General features: G+C 35.4%; 2 protein-coding genes across 6 annotated transcripts in view; both read right to left on the bottom strand.

Moving 5' to 3' along the window:
• SLC17A8 (solute carrier family 17 member 8) overlaps window positions 1-7,992 on the bottom strand; it is a 54,652-nt gene extending 46,660 nt beyond the window's left edge. Inside the window, exons 1-2 of the mRNA XM_006193335.3 lie at window positions 5,887-7,992; window positions 2,725-2,968 (exon numbers count right to left, since the gene is read on the bottom strand). The gene's annotated coding sequence lies outside the window, so the exon portion shown is untranslated. The remainder of the gene's footprint in view (window positions 1-2,724; window positions 2,969-5,886) is intronic.
• A 3,306-nt stretch (window positions 7,993-11,298) lies between these two features.
• SCYL2 (SCY1 like pseudokinase 2) overlaps window positions 11,299-25,461 on the bottom strand; it is a 55,788-nt gene continuing 41,625 nt past the window's right edge. For 4 of the 5 annotated variants that reach the window (XM_032493550.1, XM_032493554.1, XM_032493552.1 and 1 more), the window contains 6 exons: window positions 24,174-24,292; window positions 19,532-19,632; window positions 18,050-18,116; window positions 17,816-17,911; window positions 16,707-16,826; window positions 11,299-14,510 (listed from right to left, as the gene is read on the bottom strand). In XM_032493550.1, coding sequence (XP_032349441.1) covers window positions 13,866-14,510; window positions 16,707-16,826; window positions 17,816-17,911; window positions 18,050-18,116; window positions 19,532-19,632; window positions 24,174-24,292 — 1,148 coding nt within the window. In that variant the 3' untranslated portion in view covers window positions 11,299-13,865. The remainder of the gene's footprint in view (window positions 14,511-16,706; window positions 16,827-17,815; window positions 17,912-18,049; window positions 18,117-19,531; window positions 19,633-24,173; window positions 24,293-25,461) is intronic. The other variant, XM_032493553.1, reaches the window with a different exon arrangement.

Genomic DNA, 25,461 nt, shown 5'->3' on the forward strand with positions numbered 1-25,461 from the left:
AACTTATATTCCCCAACTTCACTGACAGGAAACTGAGGCAAAGAGGGGTTAGACTTGCAGGGTTTCGGATCCAAACAGTCTGGAGCCAGCCAGCACTGTTCTCATTCTCTTTCTCTCCCTCCCCACTCCCTTCTCCTCACCCCCACCTCCACCCTACTACCTCCTCCAACCTTACTGAACTATATTTTGCATATCATATTTGCATTTCAAGTGGACAATCAGTGATTTTTAGTAAATTTATCATGTTGTGCAAGCATCACCATAAAACATAAAGCAGATAGAACATTTCTATCACCCCAATAAGTTCCCTCATATTCACTGTTAATCCCCATCTCCCAGCCCCCACACTGCCCCAGGCAATCATCAATCATTCTGTCTCTATAGGTTTGCCTTTACTGGACATTTCATATAAACGGAATCAACACACTGTATACCACACAATATATGGTCTCTTGTGTCTGGCTTCTTCCATTTCACATAATGATTTTCAGGTTTGTCCATGTCACAATTTGTATCAGTGGTTTGTTCCTCCTTTTTTGCTTTCTGCGAAATATTTCAGTGTATGGACATACCACACTGTGTCTAACCATGGACCTGTTGGTGGACATTTAGGTTACTTCCAATCTCTGGCTATTATGAACAAAGCTGTTAAGAACATTTGTGTGCAAATCTTTCTGTGGACCTATCTTTTCATTTCTCTTGGGGAAATATCTATGAGTGGAATCGGTGGATTTAACCTTTTAAGAAACTACCAGATTATTTTACAAAGTGGCAGCACTATTTTACAGTCCCACTAGAATGTATGAGGGTTACCGTTCCTGACATCCTCACCAATATTTGTTGTCTGTCTTTTTTTAGTATAACCATTTTAGTGGGTATGAAATGGTATCTCATCGTGGTTTTAATTTGCATTTCCCTGATGACTAATGACATTGACCAACTTTTCATGTGCTTATTAGTCACTGATACATCTTTTTTTTTGGATAAAATTTGTTTTCTTTTTTTTGAGTTATAGTCATTTTACAACATTGTGTCAAATTCCAGTGTAGAGCACAATGTTTTAGTTATACATGAACAAACATATATTCATTGTCACATTTTTTTTTCGCTGTGAGCCACCACAAGATCTTGTATATATTTCCCTGTGCTATACAGTATAATCTTGTTTATCTATTCTATATATGCCTGTCAGTATCTACAAATTTTGAAATCCCAGTCTGTCCCTTCCCACCCCTCACCCCCTTGGCAACCACAAGTTAGTATTCTATGTCTATGAGTCTTTTTCTGTTTTGTATTTATGTTTGTTTTTTTTTTTTTCTAATTCCACATATGAGTGATCTCATATGGTATTTTTCTTTCTCTTTCTGGCTTACTTCACTTAGAATGACATTTTTGATAAAATTTCTATTCAAATATTTTGTCCATTTTAAAAACAGGGTTTGTGTGTGTGTGTGTGTGTGTGTGTGTGTCTTATTGTTGAGGTGTAGGAGTGTATTTTCTCAGTACAAATCCTTTACCAGATAATGTGATTTGCAAATATTTTCTCCCAGTCTGCTGCTTGTCTTTTCATTTTCCTTATGCTGTATTTTGAAGTACAAACATTTTTAATTTTGATGAAGTGAGGTCCAATGTATCAATTTTCTTCTTTCCAAGACTGTAGTTTTGTTCATATACTTAAGAAATCTTTGCCTAACCTAAGGTCTTGAAGATTTTCTATTTTCTTTTTCTAATAGTTTAATTGTTTTAGCTCTTATATTTAAGTCTATGATCCATTTTGAGTTCATTTTTATGTATGGTATAAGGTAAGCATCTAGGTTCATCTTTTTGCATGTAGACATCTAGTTGTCTCAGCATCATTTGTTAGAAAGGGTATCCTTTCTCCAATGAATTGCCTTAGCACTCTTGTCAACAATCAATTGAATATAAATATAAAGAATTATTTCTGGACTCTCAATTCTATTCTATTGATCTTTATGTCTATCCTTCTCCCAATATCACACTGTCTTGACAGTCGCTTTATAGTAAGTTTTGAAATTGGGAAATCAAAGTCCTCCAACTTTGTTCTTTTATTAAAATTGTTTTGGCTATTCTGTCTTTTGCACTTCCATTTAAATTTTAGAAGCAGCGTTTCAGTTTCTGCAAAAGCTCTTGTCCATCCCTGTACTTTTAAAGATATAGTTTCTGGCCACTAACCTTGCCACTCACAACCCCTCAAGGCTGAGAAGCTGAGACTCCAGGGAATCACACATCTAATCCCCTCAACAACAAGCCTTTACCTCTCACCAAAATGCTCACTCATTCATCAAAATCAAATACAATCAAAATAAGATAAACACAATCTCTTGCCACAGAAAGCATCCCCTGGTGAAGCTTCTAACCTATTCCTCAATCCCCAGATACCCTTAGATTACCAATCTCTTAGGGCACATAATGGAAGCACTACTAGGCAAAGACCACATGAATCTCTCTTAAGGGTCAATGACTGCCATGAGCACTAACCATTCCTGCAGAATGCATTGCTCATGAAAACACACTTGAATCTACAAAAGTCTTTTGGTGGCAGTTTAGATAGCTGATGATAGTAACAGCAAACATTTATGGAGCCCTCTCTCAGTGCCAGACATTAAGCACTTAATGCCCACAACAACTCTCTCAGGGATGTATCATCATTATGTCATCGACTGATGAGAAAACTGAGGTAGAGAGATTTTTAAGTAAACTTACTCAAGTTCACACAGCTAAGAAATCAGGCAGAGATGGGATATGGACCTAGGAAGTCTGGCATCAGAGCCTATACTCTTAACTTCTACACAAGAGCTGTTGATAGAAGAAACAAGAAAATATCAAGCCAGACTTTCCAGAATTGAGGCTCATTTTATTCATTTACTCATCTGTTACTTTTCTTGAGGGCCTACTATGTGGCAGATCCTTTTGAGGCACTGGTGGTATGAGTTGAACTGATGTTTTCCTTGAAGAAACAAACAAACAAAAACAGAAAATGAATGAGTCTGTATGGTATAGTAATTGTTACATACAGAGAAATGGGAGTACAGGTAAGGACACCTAACTTAGCTTGCTGATGGAAGTGGGAGAGGGTTTCCTAGAAGAGGGGATGATAAGGTAAGCTTTCAGGAATGATAAAGAGTGAGGCATATATGTGGGATATGAAAAAAAAAAAAGAAAGAAGACACTAATGAACTTACCTACAAAACAGAATAGACTCACAGACATAGTAAACAAACTTACGGTTACCAGGGGGTGGGAAGGGATAAATTGGGAGTTTAAGATTTGCAAATATGAACTATTATATATAAAATAGATAAAAAAAACCAAATTTTTTTCTGTATAGCACAGGGAACTATATTCAATATCTTGTAGTAACCTATATTGAAAAATATGAAAATGAATATATATATGTATGACTGAAACATTATGCTGTACACCAGAAATTGACACATTGTAACTGACTATATACTTCAATTAAAAAAGAAACTGACGCAAACAAAAGAAAAAAAGTATGGGAGAAAAGACTTGCATGAGAGATCATGGTACCAGGGAGGAAACTTGCATAGTTTCAGAGAGTTGGGTGAGTGTACCACATGGTAGAAAACAATGCTGGAGCAATGATCTTGAGCTTTATATAATTCAGTCATTACAGTAGAACATTAAAACGTGTGCTCCCCATCTCAAAATATCAAATACAGCAAAGATAGAGGAAATTATGTGCAGAGCAGAAACCCCTGAGGGCTATGAGACTAAAGCTTTGGTCTGTGCTGGGGATGTGTAGACTGATATTAGGAAAAAATCCAGCCATTGACATGTATTTGATGACTTCCCATCAGTCATTCTGTGTATCTTTAGAGGTGCTTGCCCAGGTCATATCAATTCCTCATTCTCAGGGAACTTCCTCCCTTCCCCACCTCTCCCCTTTAATAGTGACAGGTCTCCAAAAGTCCTGTATATGCTATAAGGTTTCCCATCTCCTCTGACCACTGTTGGGTGAACCACGGATGGACACCAGCACCCTACTGAGCCAATCAGATGCCAAATTCTCCTGTAATTTAACTTTGGAATTGAAAGACTGCAGTTAACTTTCAGGGCCCAGGAACTGTAACTGGGAGGGTGGCTACATTCACTTTATGGACTGGAGATGCAGAGAACACTGGTCTGACCAAGAGTGAGAGGAATGAAACAGAATGAAACTTTAGCAGGGCGAGGGTGTCTGTTTCTAACAGCCTTCTAGTTTCTGTCTGTCTAGACCCAGCTATCCTTCTACCCTTGGATTTCATGAAATACCCACATCCTTATAACAAACTGACCTCTTTTTAGTTTACTCTAGCTAAGATAGATTCTGCTCCTCATAAAGAATCTTGACTATATCAATAATGTAAAAACCCAAATTCTATAATGCTAAGACCACCTCTACTTAACACCATGAGGGCAAGCCTGACTGTCCAATTCAATTTTAGGTAGAACTCCAGTCTCCCAACAGTGAAAAAAGTGGGGCTCATAAGCTGATTGTAAGCCAAGTCATTCCAATCTAACTTGGCAAACAACAACCATGACAAAATGAACAAATTTCAAACAACCTGAAGATAATATGAATTCAAGAAAATAATTTCATCAAATCCAATCAAAGTGTTAGGTGGAGAATTTTAACAAAGCTCAGAGATAATGACCCAATTATTCACCTTTTAGGATGAGAAACTTCATAAAGAAACATAGGTAATGAAGACAACTAATCTTCCTGAAGTACCTTTTCTCCTCAATTCTGTGGCCGCCTTCCAGGCCCCATTGTACACTTCAGTTCCATACTCCTCTCCCCTGCTCCCTGTAACATACTGATACCAGCATAAAACTTTCTATTTTATCCAGGACTTCTCTCAATTCTTTACAATTTGTACATTGTTGATAACTATCATTAGTACTAATCTGACTGTATATAAAACTTGATTTTTTTCACTGCACTTCTAGACATTGTTTTACTAATAGTCAAACTTGTATCCAAAGCACTTTAAAGTATCTCATTTTTTTCTTACAACCACTTGTGTTACAAATAAGCATATAGAGAAACCAAGACTCAATTTTGCCCAAGGTATCCTGGCCAGTAGAATGTGGAGATTGGGGACTAAGTTCTTAAGCCCATTTCCTGGGCTTGTGTCACCACAATACACAGTACATTGTGATCCTATAAATCCCACCATGGGTCCTAAAGACTGGAAACTCAGGAAAGATGTTCTTAGAATTCTTGTGCCTTTAAAAACATCATTGAGCACCTAACTACAGTCTTCCCTCCATACCCATAGGTTCTGCACCTGTGGATACAGAGGGCTGGCTAAGGGACTTGAACTTTGAGATTTTTGGTAGCTATGGGGGGGGTCTGGAACCGATCCCCCACAGACACAGGGATGACTGTATAGGTAAGCTTGGGCTAGCAACCATGGACATTTTAGAAATAAAACAGGGTGCTGGTTTTGAGATTACATACTAATCTGCTGCTTTCACTAAAAAGTTCCACCCCAAAATAGGGAAAATCAAAAGTAAAATAAAGAGAAATTAACATAAAACACTGATGTACCGGCCCCTGGATTAAGATTGCTCCCATCCCCCCAAGTCTAAGACACTCACCCTTCCAAGGAGAGGGAGGCTAATGGGAACCTTTATCTTACTCTGTAGTAATTGCTTCCTTTCCTGTCTTTCCAACGTTTCCTGATCTCATTTCCTTCTCACAAAGGAGAATGAAAAACTAGAAATAACAAGATAGAATGACCAAACATATTATTTCCATTTTATATGTCAGCATACTGAGGCTCAAACTCAAGAACTTGTCCAAAGTCACAGTTTTTGTGGAATCGGGATTTGAACCAATTAATTACAAATACTCACTTCATTATACAGCACTGCTTCCAGTCCATGATAAAGTACTGTTAATCCCATTATATTTCAGCTCATTGTGAGCTCGGTCCTGGAATTCAATTAATTTGGCTCTGTGTTCCTAAGTTATAGGAACATAATTTTCTACCATTATTATACAAATAAAATGTCTCTATAATACTTTGCAAACACAAGACTGGAGACCCTAGAAACACATCAAGTTCTACTTTCAGTTCATCAGTGTAATTGCTTAAATATTTTTCCCAGTTAATGAAAATTAAAATTTTTATCAATTAATGAAAAAAAATCCCAATCTTTCCCTATTCATGAAAATTTTATGTGAAGTCAAATAATCAAAATACAGAAATGTAGGATGTCTTTACACAGCATGGAATAATCTGAGTACTTTGCATTTTTCAATAGAAGAATTTACACAAACTCCTTACATTTATGAAACACTTAAACTTCATTCTTCACTGCTTCTTTGAGGTTGTAACTACCAAGAGAACTAAGTTGGGCGGACTACTCGACCTGACTGTAGAAGCCAACGGGCACGGAGAAGACAAGTGATGTACTTAGCTCTTTTGAGGTATTGGGCATAACTGAAGAAGAGATCACACCCAAGTCCTCATCTGTTGGCTGTCACTGGCTGCCTTTAACAAATTATTAATCCTGGAGAATCACACTCCACAGCCCCCAACACAAGACTCTAGATTATCAGTTTTTGAGTCTGTTTTCTGGATGTAAAGATAATTTATTTTTCTTTAACATGTTACTACCTATTATTTATTGGTATATATTGGTTCAGATAGACTGAAATCCCTATTTATGAATAATTGGGGAAATACTGGTTTATTTCATCCCATTAATACTATGTGGAAAAACATTCCAGTTTTGCTTTACACACCATGAACGCTGACCTAAAAAAAAAATACACACCTCAAGAATATCTTGGATTGTGTCTAAGGCCTCAAATCCTAGAAAATTGGCTAATTTAACAAATGCAGCTGCATCATAATAATGCAACCTGAAAATGTGGGAGGAAGTCAAGATCAGAGAGGATATTTTAAGAATGTTTTACCACATTCACTTTTTTTGAAAGCACAGATGAAACCCAGAGGGTCCAGGTAATTCCATTACATGAAGTGGAAAATAGGGTTCATTTATCCAGGGCATCAAGAATCAACATGGAACAAACCTACACACCTTAACAAGTATTTCCTGTGAGGGCCTATCCTTCTTAAAGATACGAAACTATAGGCCAGACATCAATCTGTCACAGCCTGTCTGTCAGTGTTTAAAAATGTACCTGAAAAAGAGCCAAGGTAATGGACCATTACTTGGGAGACAGTGACATCTTCTGGTGGCTTACTGACTACATACATTTATGCCATTTTTCCCCCCAGAAACCAGCCATTGTTTTAAAGTAGATTTATTTATCTATTCAGTGTACCTTTACTGAGCTCACAAGTGTGGATCCTTAAATTTCTGAAATGTTCAATGATGCATAAGTTATTATGAAAAAGTAACACTATAGCTCACTTATTTTACTTTGTGTTGGTGTCATCCCTAGCTTATTCAGCCAACATTAATTCCACTTTTCCTGGTAATCAAGTCATTTGATCAGACTTTCCTTAATTCAAGCAATTTTCATGTAATCTCTGAATTCAAAAGGAACTTGGGAGTTGCCTGCTCTAACTCCCTCCCCAGAGGGTCCAGCTTAATTTAGGGAAATGTAATTCCTAAGTAATCATTTGATAGCATCACAAACAATTTTCAAAAGGCTCTTGCCAAGGCTGAGCTCAGGCCCCATCTCCTCTGAAGAAGCCCTCCCTACTCCTCTAGTCTAGGTTGGCCACCTCGCCTATGTAGTCTTGTCACAGCATACGCTGCACTGTCCTGTAACTGTCTAGTTACTCAGCTGCCTTTATAAGCACAGTACAAATGCCTTGAGGGCAAGGCCTATATCTCATTACTATTCATATCCCAAGAATCTCACAGGGACAAACCTATAAATGATTTTGGGTTCATTTTTAAAAAGTAAATGTATTCAAACAATGGTGAAGCATCTGGTCTTCATGTAAGCAGATATTATTTTAGAGGTCTATGTCCATCATAAGCAAGGTAGGGATATCCACTGAGCACTTACCATATGTCAGGAGCCTTGTCAGGCGCTTCACACATGTTGACTTCATTTCATCCTAGTAAGCCTGTAAGACATGATCCTCGTTCTATAGCTGAGAAAACTTACTCTGGTCAGTTAGTGAAAGAGACAAGATTTAAACTCATTCACTCCATATACTTATTTACACTCTACCTTATTCTAAAATAAGAATTTCTAAGGACATAATACAAAACTCTTTTTTAAAAATGGAAATCAGAGCAAAGGAGAAATAAGAATTTTAAAAATCACTTAAAGCCAAAAGGTAAGTACTGAGCAATACATACTACTAAATGTCCTATACATTTGCTACAGATGGACTGCCAATTTGGTTGAAACTCCCAGCTGTTAATATGTGATTTGTTATCTTATTCGGAGACTTTAAAAGAGAAGAGCAAACTAGTTGCTTAGAAGCACATTTACTCCTCAGCTGAAACCTGAAATTTCTCCTGTGGGTCCTCAAAAAGCTATTGTACGTTAGAGTGTACCAGCGTCATCCCTCGCACGAATATGTATCACAATATAGTCCAAAACAACTGATGTGTGGCCAAAACAAGGCAATCCAGGCATAGGGGTCTCCATAGAAGGTTTAATTTTTCAGAATTTTCCAGAGAAACAGATGGATTACTCAATTTTTGGCCTCCTCCATAAACATTTCTCAAAAATGAGATTTTGAATATTGGGCAATAGAGTCAAAAGTTGTTCTTTGTCAAGTATCTGGGTATAGATAAGAAGGCTGATTAGGGTCAGCTCCATATGATCATTGGAGCTGGGGTAGAGATGCCAGACCCTTCTGAAACTGGAGCAGTCTAGTGAGGATACCACCTCAGGGAGAGGCATCTCTATCCCTTCACAAAAGTGATCTTAAGAGACTTTCTTAAAAACAATTTTGGATCTATTCCAACATTAACAAACGTGTAGCATCCCATCCTACCTCCATAGAGCATGAATGCTGTTAAATGCCTGAAATTTCTTCTAAAACATGCCCCCTCAAGCCCCAACTTTACGTGGCTCCAAAGTCCACACACTCTCTTCTCCTAACGTGCCCATGGACATGCCTCACATTTGACTTTTGTTTGATCACTGCATGAATGTTGATTCCTACATTCAAACTCTGAACATTAGTCTCAATCTCATTTACTTTTATATGAAGGCCAAACACTGGCTTTCCCAGCAATGTAGGCCACCGCACAAAAGAACATATATTCAAAAAGTAGAGGAACAAAGATAAAAACTGAAACTGCACCAAATAGGTATAATTAGAGTCACTAAGTTATATTTCCACTAAAGGTATATTTCAAAAGAACTTTTAGAAAGGAAAGATTTAATATAGGCTACATATTTATAATTTTCTATGGCTTTTCTTAGCAGCAAAAATATATATATCTATGGCCCCTTTTTTAAATGGCGTAGTAGATTGAGGAGTCTTATCAGAGGTGATGTCAGGAGCCCAAACCAGATATCTGGACAGGGAAATTTTAATGAAACAATTACTAACTAGTAGAAGGTGGCTAACTGTTTAAAGGCATCTTACGACTCTAAGGAGTTCAGAAGTAGCGATTGCAAAAACACAAACAAAAAACAGCTACTACCTCTAGGCTGGAAGAAAGTAAAAAGAAAAAATTAAGGAACTAAAAGACTGGGAGAGGCTCTCTTCCCCACTCCAACCCCTCAAGCTGAGCACCACACTTCCTCAGCAAAGGCGTGGTTTCCACTGGAATATTCAGCCCACCAGTGGTGAAGCATCTGTCAGCAGGCCAGCGAGGAGAGACCTGCTTGAGGGAGTGGCTGAAAGCAGCCCAATGGAGCTGCTCCAAAGTGGTAGCAGGGATGGGAGAATGTGACCTGAGGCAGTGCTGGAGCTACTACGCTCAGGCTGCTGGACTCCTGCAGTGAAATAAAATGGAGAACCAGAATCCAGGTGAGACGTGACTTCTTGCTGCTATTGCTTTGCAATGCCACTTTAGGGCCCTCTACCAATGAAGCCTAACATTCTGCCAGGCTGGCGGCAAAGGAGACCCATTTGTAGGGTCCAGCTCGAGTACCACAAAGCAGGGCAAAGAAGGATGCATTTGGAGCTAGGAGACAGTAAGTTGCTAACTGCCATAGTTCACTCTGGCTTCTTACCTTCTATATATACTTACCCTGTCTAACATAGTAGCTATTAGCCACACATGACTACTAAGTACTGAAAATGTGACTAGCAAGAATTGAGATAGGCTAAGTGTAAAATACATACTGGACTTCACGACTAAGTACAAAAAAAAAAAGTAAAATACATCATTAAATTTTGTATCAGTTCCATGTTGAAAAGATATTTCGGCTCTATTAAGTTAAATAAAATATATTATTACAATTTATTTCATCTATTTTTACTTTTTAATGTGGTTGCACTCCAGGGTAGTTAAATCCTCCATCAGTGGCTGGAGCAACTCGGCTGCTTTGGATAGAAGTTTCTAATATCTAACAAGTTCTATTTTGGTTAAATGACTTTTTCCACTGTACTGCCCCCCTCCTCAAGGTTATATGCTTTAATTCTACTACATGTCTGGGCAATGCAAGCACTGCTAACCTGGCTCCCCAACCCCTCCTCATCGACAATTCACAGAAGTAGCCCAGAAGCTGATTTTGACTATTTGATCATTTCTATTTCTATCATTGTCCTCTCCTTCTTCAGTGCCAATGTTTCCAACATAAATATATCTATGGGACTGAAAAAGCAATGAACACACAATACTTACTACATTAAACCATCTCAACAAAAGCAACTCCAGAAGAATTCACACAGTAAAGAATATAAAGGATGTCAACATGGTAGAGAGATTGCAGACCAGGAGAAAAAAAAAATCTAGTTTCTGTCCCTGGCTGACCTCCTTGAGTTAGGCCATGTAAATCTCTGACCCTCTGTTTCTTCATCCTCTGGGAGAAAGAGAGTGCTGAATTATCTGTTTTACTTAAACTGTATCATGGAATCCTTTTAGGGACTGTAACCAGGTTTGTTTTTTTTTTTTTAATTAATATGATAGAGTAAAAAATGTCAGACTATACTTATGTATTAAAGATACTCTGAAATTTTTGTTTCAGGTATAAATTTCACATACTGGTTTGTAAAGTAAGACATATAAGTGTCATAGTTACCAGTTTGAAGGCCAACAACATAATCTTTTAAAATCCTATATAGTTTGAATTCTTATAATTTGTTTTGTTCTAAAATTATTTAGACCAGTAAATAACAAAGCATGAAATCACAACTTAATATGGAATGTTTTTATCAAAGCTAAAATTTATTTGGTGCATACTCTGTGCTTGCTATGAGGTACTTTCACATACACCTTTTCCTTTAATATGTAAAAGCAACCATGTGAGGTATTTTACAGTTAAAAAATAACAAAAACCTACTTTCTTAACTTATTCAGGTGGAAAGAAGGGTTATAAGCATTTCAAAATAAAAACAAAAACAGTCAAACCCCAGTCACATTACATAGTCTATTCCCATTTCCCTTGTTACATCCTCTACATATATCACACGCTTAAACATTAGGAGAATAAACCACCACTCAAAAGGGAATCTTTCTGGTAATTTTTATCTATAGGTGAGGTGCTTTGTTTAACCTACCAATTTCTACTCTAAGCACAGGGGATTTAAGCGCTGTCAATGTCAGAAATAATTTTAAGGTGATCTAGTATTGTGAATATTTTTCTTCACAAGGCTAAAAATAGCACTATTTCTTAGAAACAATTTCTCAACAGAAAAAGGCAATGGTAACAGTTCAACTGATTGAAACGACACACAAAATATCTTCAAGAAAGTAAAAAAAATTGTAGAAAATTTCCTAAAAATATAGCACCATTACCTCAATGAACAAGCAAATTTCAAGATGTGAAAATTACCTAAGAATTACATGTTTTCAAATAATCTATTTTATATCTAGAAGTTCAAATTACAAGCTGTTATATTAAGTTTTTCTTCTAATTAGGAGTTCAACACTGACATAAAGTTATTTTACAAAATAAAAGCAACTTCCTAATGAACAGTAATCGTTACAAAGAAAAATTCTTCAACATTAAGCAATTTTATTCCATAAGTAAGCTTTTCTCAATATAGATATTAATAGTGTGTTACAAACAAGACAGATAACCTGGTCAAGGTATGAATGTATTTGACAAAAACATTTGATCTTCCTAGTGCTTCATTTCTTGGATAAGTTTCTTCAGCATTCTTATGAGTCCTTTTTCTATAGCCATGTAACAAACTATAGCTCATACAGAAACCAGAAGAAAGCTTTTTATTTTCTGAAGTACCCTATTCCTGAATGCTGCCAGCAATATTATCATTAACTTACATTTTATAATCAAGTACTGTATGTTCAATGTATACATTTAGTCTGTGTGTATGTATTTTTTCCTTGAATAAATGTAGTATCAGCACACTAAACTTCAGATCATTTATTTTAAATGATCACTGGTTTCAGGTAATTAAAAATCACAAACTCTATGGCAGCAGTTATAATACATATAAAATTCTCTGAAAGATCAGTTTAAAGTTATAATGATGGAATATAATTTAAGAAAATCAAATGACATTTATAGCATAAGACTCTGGGGTTGGCTAATCAGCAATTCAAAGAAAAACTGGTATCAGAGAAAGGCTTTGAAAAAGAAAGTATGTTTCCTGTTAGAATTTATTTTCTTCCTAAAAATAGGTAATTACGGACATAAAAATATTCGAACAAAATGTCCTGAAATTCCTATAAAAGAATTAAACCTCAGTTGCAGTGATTGATGAAGTCAGACTTTATCATGACAAGCTGAAAATTTTATCTGTTGGTAGCCAGAAGATACAACTGCTCATTTTTAGAGAAGTAAAGTTTATTACCTTTGAAACAATACAGCAGAAATCTCAAAAGTTTACTCATTAAATATAGTTTAATTCTTACAAATCTCCTTTTGAAAATGCAATTCATATAGGCTGCAACCTCAGAAGTTTGAATTCAAAATGAAATATGAAGGCAGTAGTCAGGGAAATCACGCGGGAGGCCTTTTGTTAATTATCTGTACAAATCAGTACATACCTCTTCTGTCTGTGATACAGTAGGAAAAAAGTGATTCTAAACATATCCAAGTAAACGCAGAAAAATACATTACTATTTGAGACAGACCATGCTAAAATATAATTTACAATGATGAGTTTGCATTTATGATAGTTTACTTTAAGCCAATGAAATCAAGGTTAAGTTAAATTTTGCAGTATTTGCTAAGTCTTTCATACTAAACATTAGTTCATCTGAGAAGTGGTAAGATTGGAAAAAGCAAATGACCTGATCTTTTTTGTTATGCTTATCATTTTCTCACTCAGTCACACTAAATGCAAACAAATCAATACAGCATCAAGATTTTTCATGTATTAAAATGAAGACTAATGACTTGTGAAGGCAGACTATGTACCATGTAGTATTTGAGATGAAACTTGCAATTACCATCAATTCAATTTTTTAAATAACACCAAAATTTACAAGCCAAAATAAACAACTGATTTAAAAATCCTGCAAGATACTTAGATGTCTTTTTTTCTCGTTGAAACTGATATGGGTTGGATCTTTTTAAAACCTGAAGAGGAATTGGTAAGAGGAAAAAATCCTCAGTGCTTTAAAAACCTCAACTGTTAGTAGTCCATACAAGTACTATGCTGGAATGAAAACAGGTGTTTTCTGCCTCAGAACCATTCACTTTCCCATAGAAGTAGTTCCTCCAAGCCAACTATATAAAGATGTAAATCAGTTCACTCATGATTAAAACTGAAGTAATCCTTTAAAAATAGGAGCAAGACGCCTCACCCAAAAAGATCTTTTAAATCATTGCTAGCTGAACTGCTACTGGTCATAGAAGTTGGTGGCTGTGCAAAGTTCTGTGGGTTAAAGAAAGGATTAGCCTGCATACCAAAGGCAGATTGTCCTATCATGTTCATTTGTGTTCCCATTACTGAACTGCCCATACCTGGAGACCCTTGAGGTGGTACAAACTGATTAAGCCACTGATTTGGTTTCTGTTGTGATAATTGGTTCATGCTAACTTTGGGTTTCTGAGGGCCAAAGAGATTATTAAGAGCAGACATATCTGTGGGTCTTTGTTGAGTCTGCTTCGCACCAGCAGCAGGAACACTCATAGCATTGAAGTTTGGCAAAGTGGAAGGTGTTCCCAGCGTCATCTTGGTCACTCCAGGTGTGCTTGGACTACTGAAGAAGTTCTGGTTTGTATTAACTGGCATGTTGAATCCTGAAGTCTGAAAGCCCACATTAGCATTTAGGCCATTTGTTAAATTTCTCTTTGTATTATCAATTGATGTAGAAAACATCATGCCAAGGCCCGTGCAAGGAACAGAATTGAAGGTACTTGAAGCAGAAATTTTAGGGGTACTAACAGAAAGACTGGTCAAAGATGACATATTATCCATCAATGTGTCTGTCAGGTCCTTAGTCTGAAAAACATGAGGAAATTACTTTATCTCCAAGAATTCCAAATTACTTTAAAATTAGTAAACATTTGATAAACTATATTATAAAGGACAAGTTAAAATTAAGCTCAACAGTCTACATGTCTTAGTGTAGACTAAGCAAACCACAGCTCACAGGCCAAATTCAGCCTGCCACATATTTTTATGTGGCTTTTTAAAGATGAACATTTGCAATCAATTTGATGATAAGGAACAGTGTTTATCATTAAATTTATATATTTACTTATGCATGTTTATAAATATGTATATTTAGATTACACATATGCATTCTGAATTCTAGATGGCCTAAAGGGAGTCCACAGACTAGCTGACGCTTTATATCAGGATGGAAGGACAGCTGAGGCTCATTTGATGTGGTACTGGCTTCACTGGGACATTTGTTTTTTTGAACAGCAACATTATTTATCATTGTAAAGATATGGAAGCATCCCAAGTGCACATCAATAGATGAATGGATAAAGAAGATGTAGCATATATATGCAATGGAATACAACTCACCCATAAAAAAGGATATTTTGTCATTCACAACCTTTTATTCACTTTTTCCCCCACTTCAAAAACCAGAATTGTGTAACTGGCATAAACATTTCCATTGCATCAAAAATGACAAAATACTTAGAAATAAACTTAACTAAGGAGGTTTCCAATAGTCTGAAAACTGTAAAACACTAATGAAGGAAATTGAAGATGATACAAAGAAATGGAAAGATTGGAAGAATCAACATTATCAAACTGGCTGTACCACCCAAAACAATCTATAGATCCAATGCAATCCCTATCAAATACTGACAACATTCTTTACAGAACTAGAACAATTCCAAAATATATATGGAACCATAAAAGACCCTGAATTGCCAAAGCAATCTTTTGTAGGTTTTTTTCTCTTTCTTCTTTTTTTTTTTTTTTTTTTGTGTGTGTGTGGTTTGATGACTAGAGAAGTTCCTTTAACATATGTTGTAAAGGTAGTTTGGTGGTGCTGAATTCTTTTAGCTTTTGTTTATCCATGAAGCTCTTAATTTCCCCATCAAGTCTGAATGAGAGCCTTGCTGGATAGAGTATTCTTGGTTGTAAGTTCTTCCTTTTCATCATGCTACTCCCTTCTGGCCTGTAGAGTTTCTGCTGAAAAATCTGCTGATAACCTTATGGGAGTTCCCTAGTTATGTTATTTGTTGCTTTTCTCTTGCTGATTTTAGTATTTTCTTCTTATCCTTAATTTCTGTCAATTTGATTACTATGTGCCTTTTGGGGTTGATCCTGTGTGGAACTCTCTGTGTTTCCTGGACTTGGGTGACTGTTTCCTTTCCCAAGCTGGGGAAGTTTTTAGTTATTAGGGAACACTAACTTTAAATTCCAGTTAAATGAAATGTTGTCTCCCCTATTACCCCTCCACTAAAAAACAGAACTGCATTCTTCTCTTTAGATAGATCTGTACTATAGAAAAGGATACTCTATTGTTTTTATATTTGGAATTTCATCAAAATTTTGTGGAAATTTATTTTCTCTATTCTTATATAAGTACCTACAAAATATTTTTTATTTTGCCTCTTGGCCTACAAAGATTTTTCCCAGAGAAAGAATTTTAGTGATTAAGAGGTAACAAAAAAATAATTTAAAGAAAGCTTTTAAGATAGTTATTTCTGAAACCAGTAAGAGTGTAAACTTTCTACAAGCAGAGACCTTAATTACTGCTATAACACCAGTACCTAGAACAGTGCCTGGAACACAGCAGGAAATACTGGTCAGGACCTATAGGTAAGTATTCCTCAGTCAAGCTACAAATCTGACTATAACTGAAAAGCCAAAAAGTGAAAATTGCTTTTTGCTTAAAAGTACATAAATGCATGAATATAATATTCCTGATCATTTCAAAAAGAACAGAGTTGAATTAATACGATGAGTCCTAATTATTTTTTAAGAAATCTTCCTGTTCATCTAGCTTCCTATTTACTGGTAACAAGCACTATCACAAAACATTATACATTAGGCAGGCTATTGAGGAGTTGTTGGAAAATCTGTTATGTCCATACTTCTTAGAAACTACATATTAAAATAATCTTTGAAATATATTATTATAAAACACTAGTAGGTAGACTAAGTTCTATACTACTTCACTCCTTAAGAGTTGTAGGCTTGAATTATGCAAAAGAAATGAACTCTGACCTGTTTGACCGGAGCAATAGGCGTTTGCACTTGGGGTTTAAGAGGCTGCTGACTCTTCAACTTCTGTGCCTGCTCCTGTTCTTTTGCTAATTTTTGTTTTTCTTCAAGTGTAAGTGAAGCCTTAAAACAAAATAAAAGAAAAAAATCAACTGGCAACACACATACTTCAACTTGTAAAACAGAAGATTTCTTTGTGGTACATCTGACAACACCAAATAGTTTGCAAACTAGTCCCGTATTAATGATTGCCACAGCATATTATTATAAGATTTAACTTTAGGTAGAAACTTATAGGATCTGTGCTAAAATATTTCCAGTATGAAAATCATAATAAAATTATTATTCTAAAACCATTCATTAGAATCATCTTCTTCCAGACAATGAGAACATAATTAGGTGATTTCACTTTATAAAACTGGGAGGTTCTTATTCAACTGTAATTTATTTCACTACGAAAATATTTTAGGAACTTATCAAAAAGCTAAAGAAGTAAAAAAACAACTTTTGTTTTACATGAACAAATAACTTCTTCCACTGCTAATGTCTGCATCAAATTTGATATATCTTTTTCTTAACATCAACTTTGCTAAACTACAAGCTCATAGTATGTTCCCTTGCAATTCTATAAACCACAATGTCCAGTAGTTCCTTGGCTCCATACATACAAGTACTCATATTTGTTGAATGAATAGAAAACCGTCATCAGCGGAAATTCAAAGCTGACATATTTTTTTGTATTGGATGCTAGCCAAAATTTCAATTAGAAAGTACAATTTTATAGTTTATTATTCAAAATCAGAAGCAGAGAAGAGACACTGTAGAATTTATCCAGGGATGTGACTGGCAAAGTGTAGTAGAAAGGACAAAGAAGTCATGCAATCTAGAAATGTTACCACATGGGAAGCTGAATAATAAAGGAAGTTAAGATTTTTAAGTATCTTTATTTTCAGCATGGGTCAGGTCATGTTCCACTGACAACTTAAATTTCACAAAGATAATTACAGAATATGTCTTATTAAGCTAAATAGCATTTCCCAACAAAAATTTGTGGTTCATGTAAGTCGTAAATAAATAAATATGAGTACTAAAAGAACAGTAAAGAAACTTACTCTTTTATGTTTATTCTGTAACCCATCCTCTTTATTTTCTGCATCACCGCCAGTCAGAAGGTCTGTCCCAATGTTGTTAAAGACTTTGTCAATCTGCTGAAATAGAAAAAAATCAACCACTTTAATGACATAAAAATATTCTGATTTTATTGCTTAAAGACCAGAAGTCCCTGAAATGAAGCACACTGTCAAGCACTTTTTACAAAAATTAGAATAATCCAAATATCTTCTTACCTGAGACCCAACATTTGTAACTTTCGTCTCCTCAGAAGCATTCATTTGATTTCCTATATCCAAAGATCTGCAAGAGAATGGCATTATGACAAAGGAATAAAAAGAAATACATGAATGCATGTTTCTAAAACACTTGTACTAAAAAGTTCATCCACAAGGAACTGATTACAGTCTAAACAAAATGCAACTTCTTTCTTTAAAGGCAGTCGTAATCTTTTTCATTACTTACTATTAGTATCTGCTTGCTTCCCAAATTAACATCTGTATACAAGTCTTTTTTTTTTTTTAACTCAACATTTGAGATTTACTGGAGAATTCACTCAGTGAGAATTTATTTGCTTTATTTAAAACCAGGCGAGTATAGTTCTCACCATCAGAGAGTTTATAGCTCACTAAGAGACAAGATATGATATAAAGAATTTACTGTGATTAAGTTCAGAATCTGTGATTCTAACAATAAATGCTATAATCACTGAATGAGTGATGTGGGCAAGATCTATGCTTTGAAAAATAGGTTAGATTTAGATAGGAAGATGAAAAAGAAGGTTCATTTGCACCTTAAGTATAAATACTACATAGAAAATTCCTCTCTGTTATAAACGGTTAAAGATTATTTTTCAGGGTTCCTATGTTAATACAGTCAATCCATCAAACCATAAATATATACATCAAGGAATACTTAGAGCATACAACGGGCTATTTTGAGTCATTTTACACCTTGTGGATTTACTTCCATGAAGCCTTCATCTTACACTGGAACAGAAGCTAAAAAGTTTCTTTTGGGGGACCTTGCTCATAATTGATAGTAATTTTACTGATTTTCAGATGTCTTTTGGCTCAGATTAAATTTTAACAGGCATTCTAAAATCATGTGTTTTTCTCCGGGGCAAAGAAGATAGTGGAGATTTGATTATAAAAACTGGCATTTGAGAAAAAGAAAAAAAAAAAACTGACATTCTCCACTGAATAATTTTCACCTTTCCCCTCTTCCCTTGAATACTAGTATTTTGCAAATAATTTAGAAATTTCTCCCTAAAAACAAAGAGATGGATATTGTGTTACTACATATGAAATGAGTGCTCTAGAAATGTATCTAGGGTTAGAGAAAAGAGAAAGGGAGGAATCAAAACACCAGGGTTTCACAGATTCGAAAAGTATTTTTAAGTGGCGCTCTTGGTGATCAGCATCCTGAGTTTACAATGTCAATGGCTAATGTGACAAGAGATTTTCTCAGAAACAAAATTTTCCTTATGTAGAGAAAATGTTAAGATTACATCATATTACACTTTTGTACTCAGAAATGAAATCAGATTTTCAACAGCTCAGTTCAGTTTAACATGTTGGAAAAATTTTATATGTTTTACATACAGTCAAATTGAACTCCTTCAATTTTTCTGTTCCATTTTCCAGAAAATCAATCATGGTATAACTTTAATATTAGTTACTCCTGGACCATGTGCAATTCATATGCAACCTACTTACTTCTGCTGTTCTTGCATTATATGAAGTTGCTCCAGTTTAGTCTTATGTTCAGACTCCAATCTATTAAGCATCTCTTTTATGACGGAAATGAAAGAATTAAACTGGAATAATAAGAAATTGATATGGTTATAATGTTTCAAGTTAGCAACAAAGGTAATCTAGTAAGATAATTCAAAGAGTTATTCACAATATTCTATTTTCACCAGAATAGACTCATTCATGGCACTGATGTCACAAAAATAATATCTTTAAACTAAGCATTATCATAGCAAGTTTTTATTTTTACAGTGTCCTTGTATAGTGGTGATATAGTTGATGAGACTTTTAAGTTCCAGAAAACATGCCTCAATGAGTTTTATATCGTGATTTGTCTTACAGTTATTATTTAGCAGGCTTATATAAATTCATACCCAGCAGTTATTACATATTGTTTTTTCTAGAATAATCCAAAATTGATCATCTAAATTTGTGCATATCTGAAAACAATCTGCTTAATAATGCATAAAAAGTTACTCTTTATTCAAATCATTATAAAAATGACATGTCTGGCTAAAATTAACCTTACCTTCTAAAAGTTGGTAGAAATACTAAATATAACTTCCAAATAATTAAAGTTCATTTAAGACATAAACAATGCCTTAACATAGTTTAAGTTTTGATTAAACTTTAGTTAAATGGTAATTTCTTATAGTACTTCAGAACCATCATAAATAAAAATTTTTTATCAGTTATAATGTATCAATTTCTGGTATACAGCACAATGTCCCAGTCATGTGTATACATACATATATTTGTTTCCATGTCTTTTATTAAAGGTTATAAGATACGGAACTTAGTTCCCTATGCTATACAGCAGAAACATTTTTTAAAATCTATTTTTATATATAGTGGCTAACATTTGTAAATCTCAAACTCCCAAATTTATCCCTTCCCATCCCCTTTCCCCAGTAACCATAAGATCGTTTACTATGTCTGCGAGTCTGTTTCTGTTGTAGATGAGTTCACAGTGTTCTTTTTTTCTTTTTTCTTTAGATTACCCATATGAGTCATATCATGTGGTATTTTTCTTTCTCTTTCTGGCTTACTTCACTTAGAATGGCGATCTCTAGGTCCATCCATGTTGCTGCAAATGGCATTATTTTATTCTTTTTTGTGGCTGAGTAGTATTCTACTGTATAAATGTACCACATCTTCTTTATTCAGTCATCTGTCGATGGACATTTAGGTTGTTTCCATGTCTTGGCTATCATAAACAGTGCTGCTATGAACACTGGGGTGCATGTATCTTTTCGAATTAGAATTCAGTACCCTTCAGATATATACCCAGGAGTGGGATTGCTGGATCATATGGTAAGTCTACTTTTAGTTTTTTGAGGAATCTCCATACTGTTTTCCATAATGGCTGCACCAAACTACATTTCCACCAGCAGTCTAAGAGGATAAACAACTTTTTGAATATCACATACTACAGGAAGACTATAGAAAGTGCTTTCTTCTCCTCCCCAAATCTTATAACTAGATCTTTGGGCTAAGTGCTTCTAAATATACTATTTTATTTATCTTCACAACTCTTTAAATTAATTAACATTTCTATTCTATAAATGAGGGAACTTAGGCTCAGCAAGAGAGAAAGTAACTTACTCAGAAAAAATAAATAACTTGTATGGCAGAATTAGAATTCATACTGTCTGTCTCCAAAGCTTGTGCTTTTTTGTTACATTAAGCTGTCTCTCACTATGCTCTATCATTCATTTACCCTTCTTTGTCTTACCATGAAAGTAACAAAAGGCCTATTTCCTTAGCAGTTTACCGTGACTGACTTTCTGGTGATTAGTTTTTAACTTTTAAACAAAATACAACATACTAGCAGAAAAGTATACATATAAATAAATGCACATTTCAAAAAATTCACAAACTGAATTTAACCAGCAGCCAGAAAAAGAAAAGATCATTTGGCAGCACCCCAGAAGCTTCCTTGTGCCCTCTTCCAATGACTTCCCACCCGCCTCGCTGTATGAATAGACACTATTCAGACTTCCAGCAGTGTAGTTTTAACTGTCTTTGTGTTGCACATAAATGGAATCATTCAGTAACTCCTCTTTAGTGCCTGCTTCATTTGCTCAACATTATGTCTGTGAGATTCATCTACTGTTGAAGCTATAGAGTAGGCCTGAACTGCTATCTTTGGAAAAGCCTGCTTGTAAGGCTGTCCCTTGGCTGGTGTCCAGGAACTCATATTTTAGAATGGTTCGCCTCATTCACTGATGATAATGGCTCACTGTGCCTAACAGGAATTTGAGTACACAACAGGCTGGGAATGCTACTTGATCTGCCTCCAATAAAAACTCCAGGCACTGAGTCTCCAATGAGCTTCCTTGGGTGGCAACATTTCCAACACACTGTCACAACTCATTACCAAGGAAAGTAAGTGCATTCTGTGTGGCTCTACCAAATGACAACTCTGGAAGCTTGAGCCTGGTTTCCCCAGACTTTGGCCCACAAACCTTCTCCCTTTGCTGATTTTGCTTGGTATCCTTTCACTATAATAAATCATAGCTGTGAGTACAACCATATGCGGAGACCTGTGTCCTCCTAGTGAATCACAGAAACTAGGAGTGGTCACAGGAACCGTCCTCCAATACAAGTTGTGATTGTATTTTGATTGCTGCATGGCATTTGCTCTTTTAAAAAAAAAAATGCTAAAAATGTATTTTCCTAAGTTACTTTATCTTTTTCACATAATACAGAATATACTTAGATTATTTTAAATCAGAACTGGCAGAAGAGGGCAGTCTTGAATTAGGAAACTTGTCCATGAAATGAATAGGAAAGCAAGACTACATCCACGGTAACTATTGTAAAATACTAGAAGATATGAATCAAAATATTTCAGTTGATGAAAACAGGCCCCTAAAAAAAAATCAACTTAGCTGAAGAAAACTAACACATCTCAAATGGAATTATATATCCTAAAATAAGCATTTGAGACTATGTTAAAACACCCTAAATCATAAATATGAGAACTAATAACAGAAATGACCAAAGTTGAACACTATCTTAGGCATGTTATCCTATTTTTGCCCAATAGTACTGTCTCCCTTTTTGCCAGTCATAATTCTAACCCTGCCATCTAAGATATGAAGAAGCCATCAAGCCAAAATTTGAAATCTAAGGACACAAACCTTCAGAGGCTTATCCTACCACTTCAAGTGAAATTTTGGATCCAGTCAATTCTACAAATTTCTCAACTCCAAAACTCCATTCACTCAGCACTCTCCCCTATGCCAAAAGCTCTCTTGCTTAACTCTCAGCTTTCTGCTTTCCTCACTGCTCTAACTCACTTTCAGTCCTTAATTCCTGCCTATCCATTTCTGACACTCTCAGTTAAACAGTAACCCTTCCCAGTCTTTTCCCCTATACATCATTAAATACCAATTCTGTGGTGAGCAAAATGCCTTGTCATTACTCTGTACCTCAAGTTTTCCCTCAATTCAATAAAAATTTTTGCTTCTGGCACTGCACTAAGTGCTGGGGATATAATGAGCTGAAATAGCCAGCCTCCTGGGATAGTCAGGATGCTATGATAACTACCACAACAGAGGTATGCAGAGAGGTAATTCTATAATAATCTTTGAACACATAGTTCCTTTGCTCAAACATTTACCACATCTCAAAAGTTCAAACACCTAAACCAGACAGGCATTTAAAGTCTACCTATTCTAGTCTCAATTTATCTTTCTTTCATTACTCCCCTATTGTATTACAGGTATCTCTCAAACTGGAGTTTTCATTTCCTGTGGCAGACAGGCTCTAAAATCGTTCCCAATTATTTTCTCATTTTGTCACTCAGTCTTTGTGTAATCTCCTATCTTCAAGCATGGGCAGGACCTGTGACTTGCTTGTAACCAACAGAATATTGCAGAGGTAATGAGCTGTCATTTCCTTGATTACACTATAAGATCTATAACTTTCATATTTCTAGTGGATTCTCTCTCTTTCTGGCTTTGATGACACCCAGTTGCCATGTTGTAGAGATCCATGAAGCAAGGAACTTACAGTGGCATCCAGCTAACAGAAAGCAACGAACTGAGGCCCTCAGTCCAACAACCCGAAAGGAACTGAACCCCACCAACGACCACTGAGTGAGCTTAGAAATAGATCCTCTCCCAGCTGAGCCTTCAGATGGGACCCCAGTCTTTAACAGCAGCATTGTAAGAAACTCTGAGCAGAGAATCCATGCCCTGGCTTGGCTGACCCACAGAACCTGTGAGATAATAATATATGTTGTTTTAAACCATCAAATTTGTGGTGATTTGTTAGGCAGTGATAAATAATGAATACACAAACTAGACACATTAATTTTTTCCTTCATTCACCTCAACTTCCCAGCTCCAAATTTGAAGTAGCCCCAAATTCTACACATTTTTCAATATTCTATTCATTTACTATATCCCAATGAGGCCTTCAATAATCCATCCTTCTAATTCATATACTCCTTTTTTGAACCCATGAATTTTCTTCATTTAACTCTTTGGCGTAGTTTCCCTTGTTTTAGCAATATTTATATATAAAGCATTTATATGTTCAATGCCAAGAAAACAGTAAGCTGAATAAACTGAATAAAGCACAAAACTACTCCTACCTGATTGAGATTAAGATTGTTTTCAATACTCAGGGGAATCAGATGAGGTAATACTCTCCCAGCCAGCTGCTCTTTGGTGATTCCCAACTTCTTGTGAGTAAAAGTACATTTGTAAATACCTGATAGAAAAGAGTAAGACAAACTCCATAATTCAATGACACAAATTAACAGAAATTAGAAAAAAAGGGTATCTACATGAAATTTCTTGATAATCAGTGTAGTTACAAATTTTCCTTATCAATGCATAGAACAAGGTTCTTACATATGGGTCAGAATAATTTCAGCTTTATTGTCAGTTTGGATTTAATATACCATGACATATTTATCCTGTACTCTTTTGGTTTATAAGAGCACATTTTATGATAGTATATAATATTAAAAGCCTATCAGAACTATGTAGAGTTCTTACAGCATAGCAGTTTAAGATTACAGAATGTCTCTCTCTCCTTAAAACATCTAAATATGTATTTCAGATCTCTCACTCAATCTTGAGTCATCTATTTCAAAGTGTCTAAGATAGGTCCTACACCTTTATTCACTTCTTTACCCAATCAGACTCAACACCTCTGAACTTTGATAATTCAACTCCACACAATCCTTCCCTGTTGTCTCACCTATTTACTCAACTTTCAAGACCCTGATTGTTTATACCTATTCCACAAACTTTCATCTGGTACAATGAGTACATTTACTCCTCATTCCCTGAATGCTTTTGTGTTATAAGTGTTTTGTATATAATCCAAAGCTTTAGAATACACCAACTCTTTTACTCTCCTACACTTCACTTATATACTCAAACAGTAACTTTATTGGGTGCCTACTAAATGCTTATTTGCCAGGCTTACTACTTTCCCTTCAGTTATCTCACTGAATTCTCACCAGACTCTTAAAATGATATTATTTTTATCCTCATTTGATAGATGAAGAAACTTCAAAGTCACTCCAGGAACTGGCACAGCCAGGATTAGGGTTAAGGCTCTTTCTACTATGTCAAACTCTTTCTCAAGAAGACTAATTTCTTTGAGCTCAAAAGTTTCATACCATATTACAAAAGCTCTATATTTACAGAGGTCCACAACAGATTACTTACTGACCATTCCTACAAACATTTACTGAGGACTTTCTATATAAATCAGGCATTGTAGTAGGTGTTAAAAATACATGGCTGAATAATACAGTTTTTCTTCAAAATTAACAAAGAACTTCAAACTTAGTAACTTGTTAATGTTTCTGTGATTCTGTTTATTTCTATTAGTACAGCAGACCCCTCATATTTCCAGACTGGGCT

This window comes from Camelus ferus, chromosome 12 (assembly GCF_009834535.1).
Source record: "Camelus ferus isolate YT-003-E chromosome 12, BCGSAC_Cfer_1.0, whole genome shotgun sequence".
NCBI lineage: Eukaryota > Metazoa > Chordata > Mammalia > Artiodactyla > Camelidae > Camelus > Camelus ferus.